General features: G+C 36.3%; 3 protein-coding genes across 5 annotated transcripts; 2 read left to right on the forward strand and 1 right to left on the reverse strand.

Moving 5' to 3' along the window:
• The first annotated feature begins 346 nt into the window (after positions 1-346).
• On the forward strand, positions 347-1,036 carry CYS2 (PHYTOCYSTATIN 2). The gene has a single exon (XM_008794726.5). The coding sequence runs from the start codon at positions 458-460 to the stop codon at positions 833-835; it is 378 nt and encodes a 125-aa protein (XP_008792948.3). The 5' UTR covers positions 347-457; the 3' UTR covers positions 836-1,036.
• Positions 1,037-1,802: 766 nt separating this feature from the next.
• Positions 1,803-8,495, reverse strand: LOC103709414 (small ribosomal subunit protein eS8). 3 transcript variants are annotated; one of them, XR_015972071.1, is made up of 6 exons: positions 8,368-8,495; positions 8,179-8,251; positions 7,479-7,812; positions 3,650-3,907; positions 2,228-2,403; positions 1,803-2,133 (listed from the first exon to the last, which is right to left on the reverse strand). XR_015972071.1 is itself a non-coding variant. In XM_008794728.5 (5 exons), exons 1-5 carry the CDS (start codon positions 8,369-8,371, stop codon positions 2,052-2,054), a joined length of 669 nt encoding a protein of 222 aa, XP_008792950.1. In that variant the 5' UTR covers positions 8,372-8,495; the 3' UTR covers positions 1,803-2,051. The 3 variants fall into 3 exon arrangements, 1 of the variants encoding a protein (XP_008792950.1); XM_008794728.5 differs by lacking the exon at positions 3,650-3,907; XR_015972072.1 differs by lacking the exon at positions 1,803-2,133 and having other exon boundaries at positions 2,263-2,403; positions 3,655-3,907.
• A 4,768-nt stretch (positions 8,496-13,263) lies between these two features.
• Positions 13,264-19,793, forward strand: LOC103709415 (uncharacterized). The gene is made up of 6 exons (XM_008794729.4): positions 13,264-13,632; positions 14,011-14,617; positions 17,404-17,518; positions 17,772-17,921; positions 18,018-18,080; positions 19,387-19,793. Exons 1-6 carry the CDS (start codon positions 13,446-13,448, stop codon positions 19,597-19,599), a joined length of 1,335 nt encoding a protein of 444 aa, XP_008792951.1. The 5' UTR covers positions 13,264-13,445; the 3' UTR covers positions 19,600-19,793.
• The last annotated feature ends 613 nt before the right edge of the window (positions 19,794-20,406 follow it).

Below are 20,406 nucleotides of genomic sequence, written 5' to 3' on the forward strand. Positions count from 1 at the left end.
AAAATCTTTTAACCAGAGGAAGCCTAAACTTTGGACTGATATTAGAATCCAATCATTTCAGTATCAATATAATCATCATTTTTCTTAAAAAAGAAAAACAAATCCATTTTTTTGAACCATAATTAGTATTTGCTATGACAAATTAAAACAATTTTTGCAGTCATATTATACTGGAACATTATTACATTAGTGCCACGGAGATGCAAACCAGCCTTTAAAGGGCTCAAACCATCCTCGGCCCACAGATGATGGGCCGAGAGAGAGACAAGAATAAGAGTCCAAACCAGGGGCTTCGCGAACCGTCCACGCCACCCCGACACGCGGTTTCCGTTTCCGATATCGTCGTTATCCCTCCGAACCGCATCTTCCTCCGTCTCTCTCTCTCTCTCTCCCTTTTTCTACTCGCCTTTTCCACTTTCCCTTTGTTCCCGCATTCTCCTCTTTCTCCTCTCTCGCCATGGCTTCCTTCTCTTATCGTCTCCTCTTCCTCCTCCTCGCTGTTGCTTCCTCCGCCACGGCCTTCCAATTGGGCGACGGCGGCGGACGGAAGGTCGGCGGTCGGACGGAGGTGCCGCACGTGGAGTCCAACAAGGAGGTGCAGGACCTCGGCCTCTTCTGCGTCGAGGAGTACAACCAGCACCTCCATGGCGGCGGCGAGGTCCTGACGTTCTTGCGGGTATTGGCGGCTGAGCGCCAGGTGGTGTCCGGGATCAAGTACTATCTAAAGATCGCCGCCCGGGACGGTCGCGAGCGGAGCTTCGACGCCGTCGTCGTCGTCAAACCCTGGCTCAAGTCCCGGTCGCTCCTCTCCTTCGCCCCCTCCGCCCACCGCTGAGATCCCGGCCATCGCAGCTCGGTCTTGACTCCAATCCGGGAATTGGAGTCAGCCCGAGTCTGTTTATATTTAGGAAGGAAAAAAAGAATTCTGAGCTTGAGGTAATGTTGTTATTTTTAGAAAGAAAAAAAAAGTCTGAGTTTGTGTTCTTCCTTTGACGTTATGGGAAAAAAACAAAGCTTGAGTTTATGTTATTATTGATATTTGGAGTTTGTTTTGGAATTTGAGAGCTTTCTTTTCTTTACCAGCGAAGTGAAAAATGGCACTTGTGGGTGCTTATGTTTATAGATTAATGGTTCTACGTATCTTATAATTCTTAACTAATTGGTTTAACTCAATCGTCGATAAAAGAACCTAACGTGACAAATCTAAGAAGAGCAAAAGAAAAAAAGAAAATCTTGAACTAGAAAAAAAGAAAGAAAAGCAAAGAGTTTTTCTCTCCCCAAAATTCTTCATACTTGGAGATTAAGAAAAAGGGTTTGGAGTGATATCATTTCTTTTTTATGATGGATCCAAGAAGGCCCTAGGGGCGACGGTAGTAACCATTTACTTCTTCGTAACATCTGAGCTATGGCGAGAAAGAAAAAGCCTTTCAGACAAAACCAATAGAACTACGAATTGAATAGCTGCTTACATGACCAATCACTCTGAAGATATCTTATGGGCAAAAGACAATAAAATACCTCGTCGGAACATTTTATTTTCTGACTTTATTGAGTACCTTCGTCGGAACATTTTATTTTCTGACTTTATTGAGTACCTTCACAATCCTCATGTATAAATCCACCCGCTCTAGCAAGAAAAGAAAAGAAAAAAAAAAAGAAAAAGAGGAGGATAGGCAGCTAGCGACCTCAAGGATGCAGATTCAGCTTAAATAGTTTATGAACAACAGAGATTATGTCTCATCAAAGGTTCAGTCAGACAAGACGCTCATTAACAAAAACACTTATAACATCGAAGACCTGCGTTTAACATTATTCTAATGAAATATAACTTGGAATCAGCTTTTCCTCAACAAAAGCACAGTATGGAGTCTACACAACAGATAACCATCTAAAGCTCAAAACTATAACCAAACAAGTATCCTCACCTCTGATATGGTTAAATTGCATTACAAAATTTTAATGAACCATAAATTTTGCGGTTCAACCTCTGAATCTCAAAAAAAAAACCAAAGTGCATGGATGCATAACAAGCAAATTTAAAAGAACTCCACTTAAGCAGCAGCACCTGCCTTGCCCTTCTTCTTCTGGATCTTCCTCATGTAAAACTCAAGCTCCTTGCCTTCTAATATGTATCTGTGACGCCACAGCAGAGGTGAGTTACGAGAGTGAGTATAGATAGGTGGCGGAAAGGAGATACCAGTTATAATGCAGAATAGCTACCACATACCCATCAGCTCTGCCGCATTGACCAGGGCGAGAAGAGATGCAAGCCAACAGCCTCCCACTTCCAAATTGCTCCTCAATGTGGGGATCAAGTTGGCGACCTTGTTGACGCTTCTCTAGCTTCCTAAGAACATGGCTGCTCTTCTTCACTTCCTCCGCAGCACCGTCCCCCTCTTGCCCCTAATAAGCCGAAGCAAGAATAAGCAATGAGGAACTTTGATGTCATGAGGCACAACAGTGGATAGGTGGCAGATCAAGGCTGATAAAGTAGCAAATTGCAAGATTGTACTCTAGATTTTATAGAATATATTTCACCACGCTAAAATTCAGATGTTTTAAGTGTTACATCTTGTTTTAATCAGCGTCAATTCAGAACACCTTGAAACTTCGAAGTTTGAACATCCCGTCAGATATACAAACCGAGTGGTATAACTGTAACTAATCAAATCTTAGATGTGAATTGTCAACCATGCTGATACTATTTCTAACAATTCTCTATCTGTGAATGGAATAGTCAAAGAAAAAAGTTACAATGCACGAGATATAGCCGCTATTGCTAAAAAGCCCTACCCTACTATCTGAGATCGGTGTAATAATACTAATATTGAGGGGGGGAACACCTTTTCTTTCGGATCGTACATACAAGTAAAATTAAATCTTATACCACTTCATTCGTGAAGCGATATGCATCGAGTGCCCAAAGCAGTGGATCAAGTGCATCCTTCTACACTTTTCATGAGAATAGAACCATTACTCATTCCAACTCATCAACGAATGGAAATATGGCTCATCATACAAATAAATTATAAAAATATTACTTGGCATCCATGAAAATTATCATATAAATGATTGTGTATATATGATATGAATTATATTGTATGATATGAATATGAAAGACCATAATCAGGAAAACCTATGCGGCCGGTGACCGAGTATCGGACATTCAAAAACATCATTTCGTTCAAACCAACCATGAATCTTAATAGAATCCATCACAAGATGAATCCAAAATGTTCAAATGGATTTGCAAATCATGAGTTCTTTTAATTAACATCAACCACCAAAGTGTAAAAGCTCTCATTCACTTTGGCAAAATCCAAGGGGGGGTTAATAAAGTGTGCAATACAAGGATTACAACTTGAGATATTTGGGCAAAACAAACAGATTTGAAGGACGGAAAGAACATGCCAGACTATACATGTTCGATCAAGAGAGTTTTTAGATTGAAGCATCCGTGGCAAGTTATAGGTGGGTTTTAATTCATCGATTAAAGATATAATAGGACTTAAAATTGAACAATCTATTATGCTACTTTGAAAAGTTCTAAAAATCAAGGTTTGATCCACATTACGATCAGTATGAGGGTAAAATTGAAAAACATCTTAAGCATGGTTCGTAATATTGGAATCATGTACCATATTAGTACCTTACCGATTCGGTATGGTATACCTCTGCGCCAAAATAGCTTTTTTATCCATTTTCTCAATTTTTATCTCGGTACGCCTCAATACCAGTCGGTATGCCTCGATATGGGGCGGTATACTTCGGTAGACTTGTACCGACTTGAATATATGTTTCGTACCAGTTTTCTCTCGGTACGGTACGGTACGGTACGTCCCGTATTGGGCAGTACGGGGGCGGTACAGCAGACATTGATCTGAAGCTTGCATCCAAATTGGATTTGCTAATGAGAAGATGTCAACAAAAAATAAAGGCGTGCTGAAAAGAGAAAAGGAAGTGTTTCAGGAATTTAATACAAGCCATATGTAATGAATCAGTAGACAGACTTGCATTGATCTAGCAGCTGATTAAGGCAGAACAAGAAGCGTCAAGATAACAAAAAGTTATCTGTAAATGAGTATGGGATACCATATATGGTGTAAAAACATGTTAATGGTGACATGTTGAGGGAATTTCAAGAAGAATATTCGAAAAACTTGAACGCAAAGTGTAAGCTGAACACAGAAACCTAGCATAGAGGCTAGCACGGATGACAAGGAGACGGATGCAAATTAATAAAAAAAATGTAATTTCAGTGCAACACTCATCTAATAAACATGACCAGATATTTTTTGGGTTTCCACAGTTGTCCAGCAATAGTGCATCATATTCCTCAAAAAGCACACCACCTTCATCACTGAAACTAAGGCCAGTGTCACAATATACAACCATAAAGTTCTGTGGAATCATCAAATTAACACGAATTTATAAAATTGAATTCATCAGTTGGTTCTATCCAATACAAGGGCATTTCAGAATGATTAAATTTTTTAGAAAAAAGTACGAGACCGCAAAAATTAACTAAGATTGCTATTTATAGAGGATTTCCTATAAAGTGCAGAATATATTAACTCTAAGATGAGATTGCTGGTTTCTAGAGCAGGCATGGAGTTAACCTTATTATAGATCCTGATGGCCACATATTACACTGCAGTGTTTCTTTTACATGTTATTGTCCATGTCCTATGAGAAATACTTTATGAAGTTTTTTTTACAATTGAAAGATGTAAAGCAACCTGCATTTCTTAATATATTTTCCTTTTCAAATAGGTCACTGTAGTTAATTCAAAGAAGAGAACAGACATAGGAATTACAACAACGATGAAGTTGGCGTAAAATTGGAATAAAGAACATAACTAGCCTCTTCTGGATCGGTAATGGTTGTACAATTTCATGCATTTTATTCCTCAAGATATGACACCTTTCCCCTTGAGGTCAAAGATGTGTGGAATCATCGACATGAACAAATAGAAACCTAACTGTTTTGTTCACTATTTTCAACTGCTTGGTAGGCTTCAATCACATACAAAGACATTCACCAACAAAAAGGCTTTTGGGGCAGAAACAAGCTTGCAATGATCAACTTTTGCCAATATAACAAAGAGATTATGGATAAAATTCATATCTCAACAATGAGATAAGGTAGCTTATATCACATGCCAACAAATACTAAATCAAATGGTAGAGTCATCTTGACAAGCTGCTAAATTCAGGTACTTCATAGAACTTTATATAGGTGACAAACAAACTTAATATACCTTTGTCCCTAAATAGAACAACATGAAGTCATTTTAGGTGCATAGAATAAGCATTTATAAGGAGCTACATGTTGGGATGATTTATTTTAATACGATGCCAAGTTTTAAGAGTTGTTCCCAAGTATTATCTCATCAGGAGTGATTTTGATGTCATGATAAAGATGAGGACACATCCATCTTTGCATGTATCTAAGCAATCAGCTCAGTTTTTTTTTTTGTTTCAGAGCCCAGGGAGTCCTTCACATAGTGCAAATCGTTCGCAGGTGCTATCTTTGGTGAGCATAGGTGTATTAGTTCAGTGATGACCATGTCTTCTTCCCCAGGCAGCACACCACTATTTCATTGTGTATGCTGTCACCATAGGTGCATAACAAAAGACAAAGCTTGAGACGTTAGTTCTGCCTCGATGCTTTCAGGTTCAATGAGCTCATTAGCAATAACCACAAAAAGAGAGACTTGCTAGATGACATATCATTAAGAACCCTCTACTTCAGATTAATTTACCACTGAGGGAACTTTTAACATCCCAACCACTAGGTGCCAACTAACCTTTATCCAACCTGTAGCAAAAATTCCATATCTGGCCATCCCAAGCAATAGCCTAGTTATAGTTGTATTTTATAAACTGGAGTTGCATCTGGGATTCTGGTTCAACAAAGCATGATGCAATCTCAAGATGCAGAGCAGACATGAAGAGTAAGAATAAAATACACAAAAAGTTTTAGATGGCAAAAACCAGAAGCGTGCACCTATCAAAAATAAAAAATTGAAATCAAAATTTTGGGGAAAAATCAATTAATCAACTGTAAAAACAAATATGGTCAAACTTCATCAATCAAATGCCAATAAATGAATCAAAAAACAAGGTGGACATATAGGCCCCAGAAGCACTTTCTGGCCCTCCAAAAGCACTTTTAGATGGTATAGTGATGTTTGGTAAAAAAATCAGCAAATTATTTTTACTTTACTAGAAAGCTGAAAAGGTCTACTTGAAAAGGCTCTATATTAGAGCTTCTCCCCAAAAGTGCTTTCTAGCTAATATTGGAAAGTTGTTTTCATGTTAATGAAACTTTCTGATGACCAAAATGCTCAGCAACAAATCTCATGATTACATCTAATATTATATTATACCATATCCTATCATAATATATATTATTATACTATAAATATAATATAATAATAAATTAATAATATATTGTTATATTATATTATTACATTATAATAGTATAATATATTATGTTATTGCAGTAAATACATAATTATAAAATAATATAACATATTATTACAATAATATTATTATATTATTAGAACAATAATAGTTATATTATGATAATATAATGTATTATTATTATTATAATATTAGAATATACTATTAATAATATAACAAGGTAATATATTAGATTATATTGCATTATATTATATGCTATTGTATGATTATATTATAATAATATTATATTATTATTATTAAATATATAATAATATTTAGTAATATAATATTATCATACTATAAAATAGTATAATTTATTATTAGATTAGAATCTAATCCGTTATAACATATTATATTGTTATACTATGTTATTATGTTACATTATGTTACATTGTAGTAATATTGTACTATCAATAATGCATTACTGTATCATATCATATTATATTATATTATTATGCTATGGTATTCAATATTATATTACGCTATATTATAATAATATTATACAAAATAATAATATTTTAATATATAATATTATGTGATATTATATTATATTATACACCACTATGCAATACTATGCAATATTCTTTATTGTCATTTTATTATAACAAAAGCACTATCTCATTTTGATGACCAAACATGTGTTAAAGTTTCACGACACTTTAGAAATGTAGTCAAACAGTAAATAGCTTTTTATAAAAGCTCTAATTTCCGAAAGCTCTACTTCTAAAAGCTATATAAGCTCTAATGCCACCAGCAATCCCAAATAGGGCAATGGTCATACAATATCCAAAATCATACGGAATTAATATATACAAACAAATAACAAAATAGGGCCATAGTCGTACAATATCCAAAGTCATACGGACTTAATATATACAAACATATAACAATATCGAAAGTCATACCGAATCAATATATACAAACAAATAACAATACCCAAGGTGACATTCAATAGATGCAGAACATAATGGGAAATACTAAAACAGAGAGAAGAAATCAGCAAAAGCTACCTCAGTTGCTTCCTTTTTGGCAGCAGGGGTCTTCTTCTTCCTTCCAATTTCAACACCATAATGCTGGATGTACCACTGCTTGAAGGGAGCAGCATCAACCTGCACGATAGCGCTCTTCACAAGAGTCTGCGTCCTCACGAGCTCATTGTTCGAGGCATTGTACACCACATCAAGGATACGGGTCTTGCGAGTCACGGCCTCGCTTCCCCACGAGTAGTTCCCAGTGTCCAATCGGAGGGCCCTCCACTTCACGTTGCCTCCCCTCACCCGAACCCTCCTCACTGTCTTGTTGCTCGACAACTTAGTGTTTGCCGGCTGCCGGCCCAACTCATACCTTTCAGCAAAAAGAGGAGAAAACCCCCCCCAAAAAAAAAAATCATCACCAACGAATCAAAGTGGAAACTTTTACAACAACAATTGATGAATCGAAGAAGATAACATACACTGCCTCGACTAGAACCTATTCTAAATAATAAAAAAAAGAAAGAAACTTAACAAATCTCATAGAAAACGATCAAAAATCAGGGAAGAAAAAAAAAATATTTTTTCATTTACTTTCAAACAGATCTATAGTGCAGACATAGCAACCAACATAAAACACGCGAGGGTTCTACGATTGGATGTCTAAGGCCGATAAATCGACGAAATCGGATTTAGGGTTCGGACGAAAAGGAGATAGAGGGAAGAAAGAGGGGCTTACTTTCTCTTCTTCCTCCAGGCTTTCTTCTTCCCTCCGGTGGCGCGCCTCTTGTGCATAGAATCCCGAGAGATACCTGCGAGCACGAAGAGAAAACGCCATGGGAGTAAGCTTGCGTGAGGGATCGAAGCATATTAGGATTTTTCCCTATCGAGAGAGACGAATCTGGGGGAGAAATCTAGGGTTTCTTACCCATTTTGGCAGCGCTCGCTCTCGCTTGGCTCACAAACCCTTCGGGGAAACTCCAAAACACTAACCCTAGCCCTAAAAGATGGCAGCGGAGTCCCTTCGACGAAGGGCAGCCTCGTCATTTAAGTGCAAAACTATTTTGGCACTATTTCATAAACCCCCTGGAAAACTTGAACGTCCAGTTTCTGGCCCAAAATTATATGGTTCTTAATATTATAATTAACCCCTGACATTCTTTTTTATTTTTTTTGGTAGATAACCCTTCAAATTCTTTGTTTGTATACTTCGGAACCGGCCTGGACATCGACCCGTTGTGGTATCTGAGTCCGGTTTAGCAGGTCGACCCATTAATCCATGCCATTGTTGTTACCAAATATATTAAAAATAGTAAAACTTTTAACAACTAAAAAACTATTAAAAAATATAAAAAGAATATAAAAAAGATAAAGTATAGAATAATAATTTTTAATATATAATATTCATCTATATATACGTTTAATTTTGTTTCAAATTGATTTAAAAAAATTTTCTTACTAGAATGTTTTTTCTGAAAAGCTAATACTTGAATATATGATGCCTAAAAAAGTAGTTTTTGCATGTTTAGTTGATCTCGAAAAAGTGGCATTTCAGAATGGCCTTAGTTTAGCGTCTATTTTTTTGAAAAAAATTATATAAAATATCTGTTATGCTACTAATAAAAAGAAAGACCTTATTTCATTTTATTTAAAAACTTAAAAGTATTTTTGGAAAAAAAATTAACCCAATGGATTGAGTTTTTCTTTTCCATGAAATATGAGAAAGCTATTTTCTCATCTCCATCTTTTGATAACTCTAATCAAACATTAGACATTTCTTCATTTTCCCCATTAACTATACTTCCTTCCTCCTCTTTCCACGAATCAAACAAGTCCATGGAGTGACCTTAGCCAAAAAGCTTAGATGAAGGGGGGAAGAAGGGGAGAAGAGATTAAAAAAAAAAAAAAGATAGAAGAAAAGGAAGCCAAAACCTAGAGTTCATTGTTAAGCATGGCCCCTCAAAGCAAACCCAGCATGGCATGGAATGCTATTCAACCACAACTTACTTCACCCACCTCCTCCTTCCGCCAAGTCAGCTTTCATCATCAGAAATACGTCTCATAGACTGCAGATGAATTGGAAAGAAACCAAGAGGGACATTGAAAACCTTAGGTTATATGTTTTTCGTTTGTCAACTATATAAGAAAGAATAACACAAAAGGAATATCGCCGATAAGAAAGGAGAGGAATTGTGCATGGAAAATGAAATATTCAAACTGAAGGATGAGATGTCGATCAAATATCCAAATAGGGCTAGCATCATTCCATGCAATATAATAATCATTTGATAAACAATTATATTTCGAAAGCTACAATTATAACATAAATCCTTTAAATAATTTACTAATATTATTTTCATAAAACTTCATAACTAGTCAAGATTATATTTCTACTTCTATGTGAAGTTCTTTTATTTTTTTAGAACTTACCCATTCAGTTTCAATAATTATGATAAAAAAATATTATTCATAAACATAATTACAAAATTATATGATATATTATAAGTTATTTATTTTTATTTTGAGTTTAATGAAGCTAGATCAAAAAAGCCAAACTCGTGTCAAATGTGTACAGCTGCTGATGAGCAGCTTGCTCATTTAACAGCCCCACCCAAAAGATGAAAGCTTAGATGAGGTAGCTATAGTTATGCCTAATCTCTTTCATTAAAGATTCTTTTATACTGATGTCAAACATGTACAAGCTACTCATGAATAGCTTGCTCATTTAAAAGATCCACCCGAAAAGACCAAAGTTTAGATTACATAGCCGTGGTTATGCCTATTTGTCTTTCAGCCAAGATTCTTTCAGCTTTTAGATTTTTTATGATTTTTCATGGTTATAGTTTTTATGATTAGCATAGTGGAATCATTGCTTTTGTCTTACAAATTTTCCTGATGGCTTGAATTTTGATCTGCCCCTCATCATTTTTTTTTCCAATAGGAGATTTTTGCAAGCATTTCTTCCTTCATTACCCTCTGCTGTCTGATTAGTTACTTTTTATTAATATTTCTAGCATCATTACCAGTTGCAAGGTGTCAAATGGTTTGGAATGAACTCAAATGATTAGTTACTTTTTATTAATGGTTAGGGGTGGTATGTCAATAGTGGGGCCACAGGTGAATAGTAGGTCACTTGTATTTTTGGAAAATCCAGGTTTGATCCGATTTATATAGGCTTTTGAGTTATGGGTTAGTGTGATGACCCGTACAGACGTATGTTTAGTCCCGTATCGGTTATTTTCTAAATAGATTTTCAAGTATTTATATATGATCAAGAAATCCAAATAATATCTTTCGGATAATCTTTTTGGATGAGATTCTAAGTTGCAATAGTTAAGGTGGTCAACTCGAGAGAATTTTAAAATATTAAAAATATTATTATAATTTTTAATGTTTCAAGCATGAGATTTTCATTAAAAAACTAACATGTTTATTTATTAATGATTGGCTGCAATATTTTGATCAACATATTTATGTCCATGACAACTCTTGTTTCAAAGGATTTAGAAGAAAATCTTACTTTGATGTGCATCTCTTTGTAATATTTGATAGTTCTGCAAGTATATCTATCATGCGTCACTACATTCCAAGAGTAGTAGCTAAGAAAAATATGAAATTACTGGGGAATTTTGTTGATGACAACCTCAGTCCCCACATAGTAGACATCAAAATTTTCCTACTATATAAACATATATTATGAATAGATGCTTGTACTGTACTTGGTATCTCCTTGCAAACTGACTATTCCGTGATTTGAATTCGTCTTAGTTTATATTTTCTCATTAAAAAGTTTAAGCTATATCTATACTGCTATATAGTGCCAAATGACCCATCTTTTTTATTATGGCATTCCACATAATGGCCTCCCTCCATCTTCTATCGTACTGTTCCAATAATCAGAGCCTCTAATGGAGATGCACTTGTTATTCATAAACTAATCAGTTATTCACAAAACAAAACAAAAAAAAAACTATGCTTGAATATGGTATGTTTATGATGTTCACTCATTCTATAATATTTTTCTATTAAGAAACTGTTAGACATACCTTAAACAGATGAAAGTATCCAAGCTAATTGACCTTACAATATTGTGATTCATTTAAGAAGAAACTCTCTTTTAATTTCCATTACTTGTAAATTATCATGTGTAGCCTATCATATATAGGTTGTTGGAGCTTACTTGTTTAAGAGATTGATATGTACATGTTTTGATAATATCTTAGAAGTAGATTGCTCAAATCAAAATGACTAACAACTCATGGGCATAAAAAGGATGAGAAAATTAAGCATCAAGCTCATCTCTCATGGCAACATCGAAATATTTAGAGAGTATGTTATTCCCTCTCCCTTTATTTTCATATTCTTCAAAAATTTGTAAAGAGAAGTTCATCTTGACGCTGCCACAAAGTTCTTTCAATGTTTTCTTTGTTTTAGCCATATCATTAAGCTTTTCAAGTTAGTTGATATCTCATTATCAATGACTAGATAAACTCTTGAATTACGCTCTCCCCATGAGTTCTTAAGTAGTATGTCACTACTCAATAAATTAAAAAAAATATTATAGACGAGCTTTATTAATTTCTATGATTGATCCCATCGATTACATTAAGAGGGGATTTATAGAAGAAATTTTCTAAAGGTAATAGGATTTTCCTAATTTCCTTAGGAGATAGATTTTATAGAAGAAAATAAAGAGAAAATATCAAATAAATAGTAGAAAATAGGTTCCCAATTTCTATTAAACTTCTAACTTATCTAACAAGAGTTTCTAAAAGGAAATAAATATAAAAGTTTGGACAAAAATTAAAGAAAAATCATCCTTGAATTATGGGCCATGGAATGACATTTTCATAATTTTTTAGAAATTCATTGATATAAGTACAACTTTGATAAATTGCCCGTAAATTTCTCATCCAATCTCCTTTGAATGATTTAAGATGTGTTAGAGGCTCAACTCAATGCCAGATTATATGTCTCAATCTTCAAAATTCAGGTTTATTAGATGCTTGTGAATCAAGTTTTACTTTATATTCTTTCGTAGAGTCATGCTACAGATCTTATAGTTGACTAGAATGCATTCCATCCTGTCGGTGGATCTTAGCATGAGTCTCAATATAGCCATACCATCCTTTTAAGATTCGAGGATTCTACCATGACATCTATTACTTCCTAAAATCATTTTTTTAGGCATTTGAACCCTTCATAGTTTTAGTTTCACCTCCGCAGTTGAGCATGCAAATATTTAGTTTAGCTAATAATTATTATCTAACACTTAACTTATTATAATAATAATTATATAGATATTATTTTAAAATCTATCATTAATCTACATAAAATAATTTTTAAAATTTCAATCTTCAAGCCGGTTATAAAAGTTTATTTGCATGCGATAAAAAATGACTCACGCAAAAAACATTATTATTTTTAGAACCATCTAGTCATTGTCCTATCCTCAAAATAACGACTGTTTTTATTTCAATCATAAATAATGATTTCTCAGGATCCATATTGTGGAATATCATTGTCCCAAATAAAAATTTACTTAGATGCAATTAGAGCCATCCATCTATTTTTTTTCCCTTGGCAGAATTGCACGAACCGAGCGGTATCCAACGTGTTCAGACCGGTTCATCCGGTTGGACTGCTGAACCGGTGGCTCATCCGCATAATAAACAAAGCGGCGCACGTGCGAGAGCATCAGCCCAGAGGTACCTTCGGAAGAGAAGCAAACGCACACGCGCTTGCACGGCGCAAAACGTGGCAAAGATTTATTAGGTCTCCCATGCTTCCTCCCCTATATATATATATGCACGTAACCCCCTCTATTAACCCTAATTCTTCTGCGAGCGGCGAGGAAAGAAGCGACTTTCGGGCAAACGGAGGCGGCGGCGACGGCGGCGAGGGCGAGGGCGATGGAGGGAGGTCTTGTCGCTAGGGCTAGGGGTTGAAGAAGGGAAGGAGAGGAAGAAACCCTGGGCGATCGATTTCCGAGAGTCGTAAGCCTCAATGGCTCGGCAGGACAACCCTTTCGCCCTCCTGGGTGAGGACGACGACGGCAGCGACGTTACGGTGCTCATCGCCAAGGTCGAGGCCAAGATCTCGACGACGGCAGCGCCGCCGGCCCCGGAGCAGCAGAAGCCGAAGGCCGGTGTCGATGGCTTCCATTCGAAGCCTCTCCCTCCTTCCGAATATGGTACGGGCTTTATACTAAAGATATTTTCTTGTTTTCGTTTTATTGATTGCTGGGTAAGGGTTTTTCCTCTTTTATGACAAAGATCTCTTCTTCTGTTCCTTTTATTGATTGTGGGATTAGGGTTTTTCATTCTTGATGCCGAAGTTCCCTTCTTTTGTTCTTTTTGTTGATTGCGGGATAAGGGTTTTTCATCCTTGATGCCAAAGATCCCTTCTTTTGTTCCTTTCTTTTATTGATAATGTGGTAAGGGTTTTCATCGTTGATATAATGGTCCTTTCATCTGTTCTTTTTATTGAGGTACGATAATTTCCTTTATGATGCGGAAGTAATGTTCTGTTGTTCTTTTTGACGATTCTTTAATGGTTTTATTGATTACAGTGAGGACGGAAAGGGGTAGAGGGAGAGGTGGCCGCGGCCGAGGTTTGGGAAGAGCTGTGTTTAGATCTCGTGGTGGGGGTGCTGGCGATGAAGCAGATGGGCAGTTTGGGAACGGTGCGTCCAGGGCTTTTGATGGCGATTCTAATGGACGTAGTCGGGGACGTGGTGGTGGTAGAGGAGGAAGGGGGCGTGGAAGGGGCAGGGGATTCTATGAAGAGCGGGGATTTGGTAACGAGAATCAGAATAATGGAGGGAACGAGAACCAAGGCCAGGGAGGAGATGGGTTGGAGGAGCGGGGTGAGGTCCAGGGCAAATATTACGGTTCTGGTGAGAATCGCCCTCCCAGATATGAGAATGGGAAGTTTGGTGAAGAGGGAAGGAATTCAGATTGGGAGGAGAAGGGGTACAGTGGTGATGGCCGTGGGTTTAGAGGTGGGGAGCGCCGTGGGGGAAGGGGTTATACTGGTCGTGGGTTTAGGGGTGGTGAGGGCCGCAGATATGGTGGGCGTGATGGAACTCGGAACTTATCTGAAAATAAGGAAGCTCCTGCTGATGGAACGGAGCAAGCTGTGAATGATGCCCCTAGTGGTGATGGTGCAACTGGATGGTATGCATCTGTCTGAAAGATTTCTTACTTGTGTTGGGTTTATTGCAGTCTTTAGTCTTGATAGATAAAAGTCATATTTTTTTAATGATTGAGTACTTGGTTTAATCTTTTGAATATCACCTTCGATCATCAGCAGAGCTCTCATTCTGAATGAATGATTTAATATAGCTTTCTGTTTTTCAGTTTTATTATTTCCTTTGGAGCAAAGTGTACACTTGATCTAGTATGTCAAGCTAATTTTTAATCATGGGGACTGGTCAGTTATTGTACAATCTAGCATCATATAATTTTAGACTAGTTTTTGTTAGGGTCAAAGATATGTATAGTTGATGATGGTGTTATGGAAGTCATGTTTTTTGATATGAATACTGCACCACAACCTTCATCAGCTATTGATATGATTAATAATACCCTTAACCAGGATATTGTATCAAGCAATGTTGGCAGCCGCACATATGCCTTTTTTATGACTCTATTATTTTTAGTATCTTCTTTGAGACAGTTATAGTGTAGAATTTGAAGTCTGCCAGATTTTTATAAAAGCATCTGGGAAAGGGGTGATGAGTTTAAAAACCAGAGACATTTGTACAATGAATATGATCTTGTTACTTGTCACTGTTTGATAAGAAATATATGTCTATTAACCGGATAAGGTTCAAACTCAATATATGAGTTCAATCTGAATGATTTTAAGGCCAGATTGAGATTGTGTGATGTGTGCTGTATGTGTGGTTCTGCTTGCTTATTTGTATATATGTATATGCTTATATGGGCGTGCAGATATATGTATAATATGCATGCATGCATGTGGGCACTACCTGCATTCATGATAAATAGGTAGTTTCATATAGGTCGCTACAACATGCAAATTCTTTTCTCCAATTTGGTTTAAAAAAATATTGATAATGGTAATGGTGCTTTCTAGGGGAAACATGTAAGGAACTTCCTTTAAGGATCTTACAATGCTGAAAGTGGTACTCACAAGGGTTGGATCTCTGTTATAATGTTAATCCATTTGATTACTTTGCTTATGTAAAAGATACGTGGAGTGGGTTTTACTTAAACAAAATTGAATATCCGGATATTTGTTGATTTGTATACTTTAAGGTTCAGTTATAGAACATTGACTCCCCATTTATTTTTTTTTCATAATATGTGCATTTAGCTTGGTTCAATATGCAATATGGTTATTTGTTAATTTGGATAATTTAAAGGTTCAGTTATGAAAAGTTCACTCTCCATATTTGCTTTATAATGGGCATTTTGATTGGTTCAATATAGTTTGATATTATTGAGGACCTTTGGTTAGATGTAGAATAGTTTGTATTGGTAAAAAGTATTAATTTGTATTGGAAAAAGAAGGGCGAATTCATTCTTATGGAGTAGGTGATTAGCCAAGTTGAAATAGCATTTTATGTGGTTATTCAAAGACTATGATCTGAGATTCATGTCCAACAGGACCATCATTTTTGTATGAATTTTTTTCATCACTTCTAACATAACTTTGGCATGTAGAAGGTTTCCATTATGCGATGTAGGGCCAACTTGATTCTTTATGAATTGAGAGGGGGTGATTCAAGTGTGGTGGGGAGGCTGGTAAAGTAGATTGATTGAACGATGACTAAATTTACTATAAAATTATCAAAAAAATGTTTTGATTAAGAAGAGCGGAACTTCTCTTTGAGTCATACCTATGGTACTCTAATTCAACATATGATGCATAGTGATGAACTTATGTTCGGCAGTACATATTAGATATTTATGAAATGCTCCATGTTTCTAAGTTCTTAGACACATAAGGTTGAGGTGTTCTTACCATGGACAGATGCTCTACTTATTTATGAATTTCAGGTAGAATATATGACAATGGTTTCAATAATTTGAACTTATCCTAAATGTGTATAGAAGTGCATATAGAAAGGGTGGCTGGTTAGTTTTCTTGGATGGCATTTAATATACACTAGTGAAACAAAGTGAGGGAATTAATTCATGATAAAACCAATCTGTTGAAAAATGAATGCTATATTTTGCCTTCATGGCTCAACTGTGGTGTTTTATTCGACTAGTGGTACAATAACACATGGTATTATAAATGATATTTCTAGAGGTAGGATTCTCTCTCTCTCTCTCTCTCTCTCGGAAGGCGATTCTGAGAGGTTTTTGGGGTATAATTTGTTAAAAAATTCAGTTCTTGTCAGACAGAAAATAATTACATTCTTGATAATTTATACACGTGGTTGAACTTAGTGGTAGGCTGCCATGAGGCATAAAATTTTATCGAGCACCATGAGGAATGGCATTTGTGATTATTTTTGTTTGGATGTTGAATGCTCGTTAGACCTATCATCTTGTTATCTTTAGTGAAAGTTAAAATGTGATCGAGTTCCATGAGGTGCTTTATTGTTAACATAATGTCATTGTTGAAGAAGGAAAATGGAAAACTTGTCGTTTAGTTCTCTGAGATGACAAGTGGCTTAGGCTGAGTACCAAGGCAGATCTCCAGTTGGTGCTCATGTAATGTTCTGTTTATGGAAGGCCTTTTAGGGATTGAATAAGATCAAGTATTTTTCAGACAACAGATGGGTCATCTGAGCACTTGTGCTATTCTTTTCATCTTTAGTTTCTATATTGCTGCTTATATGGAGCTTGGTTCTTTGATTCCAAGTGTGCTTGTATTCTAATCTTGTTCTTAATTTTTGTGTATTCTAGCCTCTATATGAAGCTTTGGCTTTCTGATGCATTTATATTTGATTATTGATATATCTGACTAAAATTATTTGTATCAGGGACATGCCTGCAACGAATGATGTATCGAAGGATGCAGAGCCTGAGCAAGTAAATCCTGAGAAAGTGGTTTCTGAAGATGCTTCTGAGAAGAAGATGCCTGAGGAAGAGGATAACGTAAGAATTCCTTCTGGAGTAGGCTGGATTAGTTACATTTTGAACATCACTTAAGTTGTTGCCTCCATATTAAGTCATTTTTGTTCTGTGATCCCAACCAGTTGGGGCTCTTCATGGGGCTGCCTGTGGGCCTGTTCATTTAATAGGCAAATTACAGTGATAGTGTTCATACTTGGTTTTGGACTCAAGTTGCAACTGGATTTTATGTTGTTCCCCAAATAAGTACCTTATGTGTTCTTTTCTTTTCTTTCAGTCAATGACCCTTGATGAATATGAAAAGTTGCTTCAAGAGAAGCGGAAAGCTTTAGAAGCTTTGAGGACTGTGGAGAGAAGGGTTGTTGTGGACAAGGAATTTGAGGGAATGCAGTTGGTTGAGAAAAAGAAGGATGATGAACTCAAGCTGGTTAGTTGTTAGGCTCATGGTCATAGTTAATGCTGCTTTAAATGTGTTCTTTAGAATCATTGCATTTGCTGACTTGTGGCTATTTTGTTGTCGCAGAAAGTCGAAAAGGACAAGCTCAAGAAGAAGGATAATGTTGAAAAGGAAGAGAAAGTTCGCAAGGTACTGTCTACATATATGAACTTATTGACTGGCTTTTGTATGCTCCATTTGTATCATGATTTATTTGCATGCAATCATTTTTATTTTTTTGTTTATTTGTTACTAAATACAACTATTGGAGAGTTTGCATGCTATTTATGACTTGATTTGTGCTCACGTGCTTTCAGATGCATGGAAGTTGGAATGGATCTATGGTGCATTACTTAACAATTCTCATGCTAATAATCCACATCTAGGATAACCTTGATCTAATTTTGTTGAAATGACTAAACATTTCGGTAGTTTGTTGTGAAATGTAATCCAAATATTACCACAAGAAAGTGAATCCGACATCCTACACTTGGTTGATTTCATCAGCAAGTATAGTGGTTTTTAATGTTTAGGATATCTATCATCTATACCCTGGTGGATATGGCAATTACTGCAACACCAGCAGAACATGTCTTGTTCTTGAATCCTTCAAAATCGATTTAATGGGGCTCTTTCCTCTTGTTTCCAGTCAAAAGTACACACTTATTGGTTCTCTGTCAAGAAATTTCATCAAATGTCAATATTATGATTTATAAGTCAGATTATTGAGAGAGAGAGAGAGAGAGAGAGAGAGCGAGCTAAGTAGCTAGCAATTCTTGTGTCAGAGCTAACACCATGTTTGATTAATCTAGGATGTTGTCTGAGATAGCTATATCCTTCTTTGGCTGATTTATTTGGTCTAGTTGTCTAATGACCGATATTTTTCATTGATCCTTCTCTCAATAGAAGTTTTGACCATCCTTAGGAAGTAGAGAGGAAATTGAGCTATAAAGATAGCAGGGAAAAAAAGATAGAATTTATTGAAAATGCATCAAGGAAAACTTATGTCGTGAAAATATTTTTCAATTTATTCGCTGTTCAATTTCTCTTGCCATCACTGAGTCTTTACTGGTGGTATTTAGTGGTTTGAAAGCGACATTTGAAGAGCCTTCATAGCGATAGATGTTTGGATAAAGTGACATTAGTGTTGAAATGAAGATTAACAAAATGAGAATTAGGGTGTAACATGCAAGGCTAATTGTGATATGATCCGCTACGTTCTTATGTAAAGTGTGTTTAGATTATCCTAGCATTTTTTGTGTTGTTTTGGTTCCAGCCATGATAATCAATAAGATGGCCTGCTCAGCAATTTTCATATAAGCTTGTATTATGTAATTGTATTTTTTCTGTCTGCAAGGAGTTGCCTGGTGTCGATGATACTCATCGACATTTAGGCAATGACGGCAAGGTGTAACCTAGTAATGTAATATGAACCTCCTTTTGTTCATACTTGCAGTCGGTGAGCATAAATGAGTTCCTGAAGCCTGTGGAGGGTGAGAGGTATGTTGGGCCTGCATCTGCTCGTGGACGTGGTGGTGGTAGAGGTCGTGGTCGTGGAGAGCGTGGTGGATTTAGAGGTGGTTATGGAGGTCGTGGACGCGTCGCTCCTGCACCTTCCATTGAAGATCCTGGCCAATTTCCAATTTTGGGGGCAGTTGCTAAGGCATGATTTTGTCAGTGGTTAGGTTTTTGTTTTATTTCATCTTCCTTCTCCTACTTCTCTTTTTGGGTTATGGATCTACATCAGGTACTTTGTAGTTTTATATCAATCTTATGGAGGTGTCAGGGACTTCAGGTAATGCTGACATTTTTGTTTGTGTGTCTGGGAACACCTTTCATATATATGGCGATATTATTTTTTTATTTTTGACGTTCAACCTAGCAAATATCATTATTATACTGGTGTTCGTGGTATGTGTATTATCTTTGGATGCACTCTGAATGGAATTTGGATTTGCTGGCCCTGTTATTCTTTTTCAGATTGATATTGTGTGCCTGAAGCCACTTGGAGAGCTATAAAGCATTTTCTAGGAACCAGGCAATGCCGTGGCCACTTTTGTGGTTGGCTTTCTGCATCCTGTTCTAGTTTATAATTCTCAATTTCCTAGCATTTTCTAGGAACCTGGCCGGGCCGTGACAGCTCTTCTGCATCCTGTATTAGTTTATAATTCTCGATTTGGATTTTGATAATTAATTGGTGTTGCTGGGTCAAAGGTTGTGATTGCTTTTTGCTGACATATTTTGTTTAAATCCTCGTTCACTTCCCCCTTGATGTCTCATCATGACTCATCAGGTCATTACGCTTAGTTTCATCCATTTTTAATCCCTTAGATGTAATCGACTTTCCGCAATTATATCTTTGCTGCACTCCAAAAGCTTTTATTTTTGCACTCAGTAATAATGTAGTTGCATGCTATGTTTTTTACGTGCCAGGGTACGCTAGCATTGTTAATGGTGCTATCTCCCAAAAGCTAGC

This window comes from Phoenix dactylifera, chromosome 12, assembly GCF_051530095.1.
Source record: "Phoenix dactylifera cultivar Ajwa chromosome 12, Ajwa_hap1_PhDact_Kaust_v1.1, whole genome shotgun sequence".
Taxonomy (NCBI): Eukaryota; Viridiplantae; Streptophyta; class Magnoliopsida; order Arecales; family Arecaceae; genus Phoenix; species Phoenix dactylifera.

Coding starts and splice junctions, on each gene's coding strand:
- CYS2 (XM_008794726.5), top strand. CDS start 458: ATGGCTTCCTTCTCTTATCGTCTCCTCTTCCTCCTCCTCGCTGTTGCT.
- LOC103709414 (XM_008794728.5), bottom strand. Junction 7,813..8,178: donor GCCTGGAGGAAGAAGAGAAA/GTAAGCCCCTCT, acceptor TTTTGCTGAAAG/GTATGAGTTGGGCCGGCAGC. Junction 2,134..2,227: donor CAATGCGGCAGAGCTGATGG/GTATGTGGTAGC, acceptor GTGGCGTCACAG/ATACATATTAGAAGGCAAGG.
- LOC103709415 (XM_008794729.4), top strand. CDS start 13,446: ATGGCTCGGCAGGACAACCCTTTCGCCCTCCTGGGTGAGGACGACGAC. Junction 14,618..17,403: donor GGTGATGGTGCAACTGGATG/GTATGCATCTGT, acceptor TATTTGTATCAG/GGACATGCCTGCAACGAATG. Junction 17,922..18,017: donor AGGATGATGAACTCAAGCTG/GTTAGTTGTTAG, acceptor TTGTTGTCGCAG/AAAGTCGAAAAGGACAAGCT.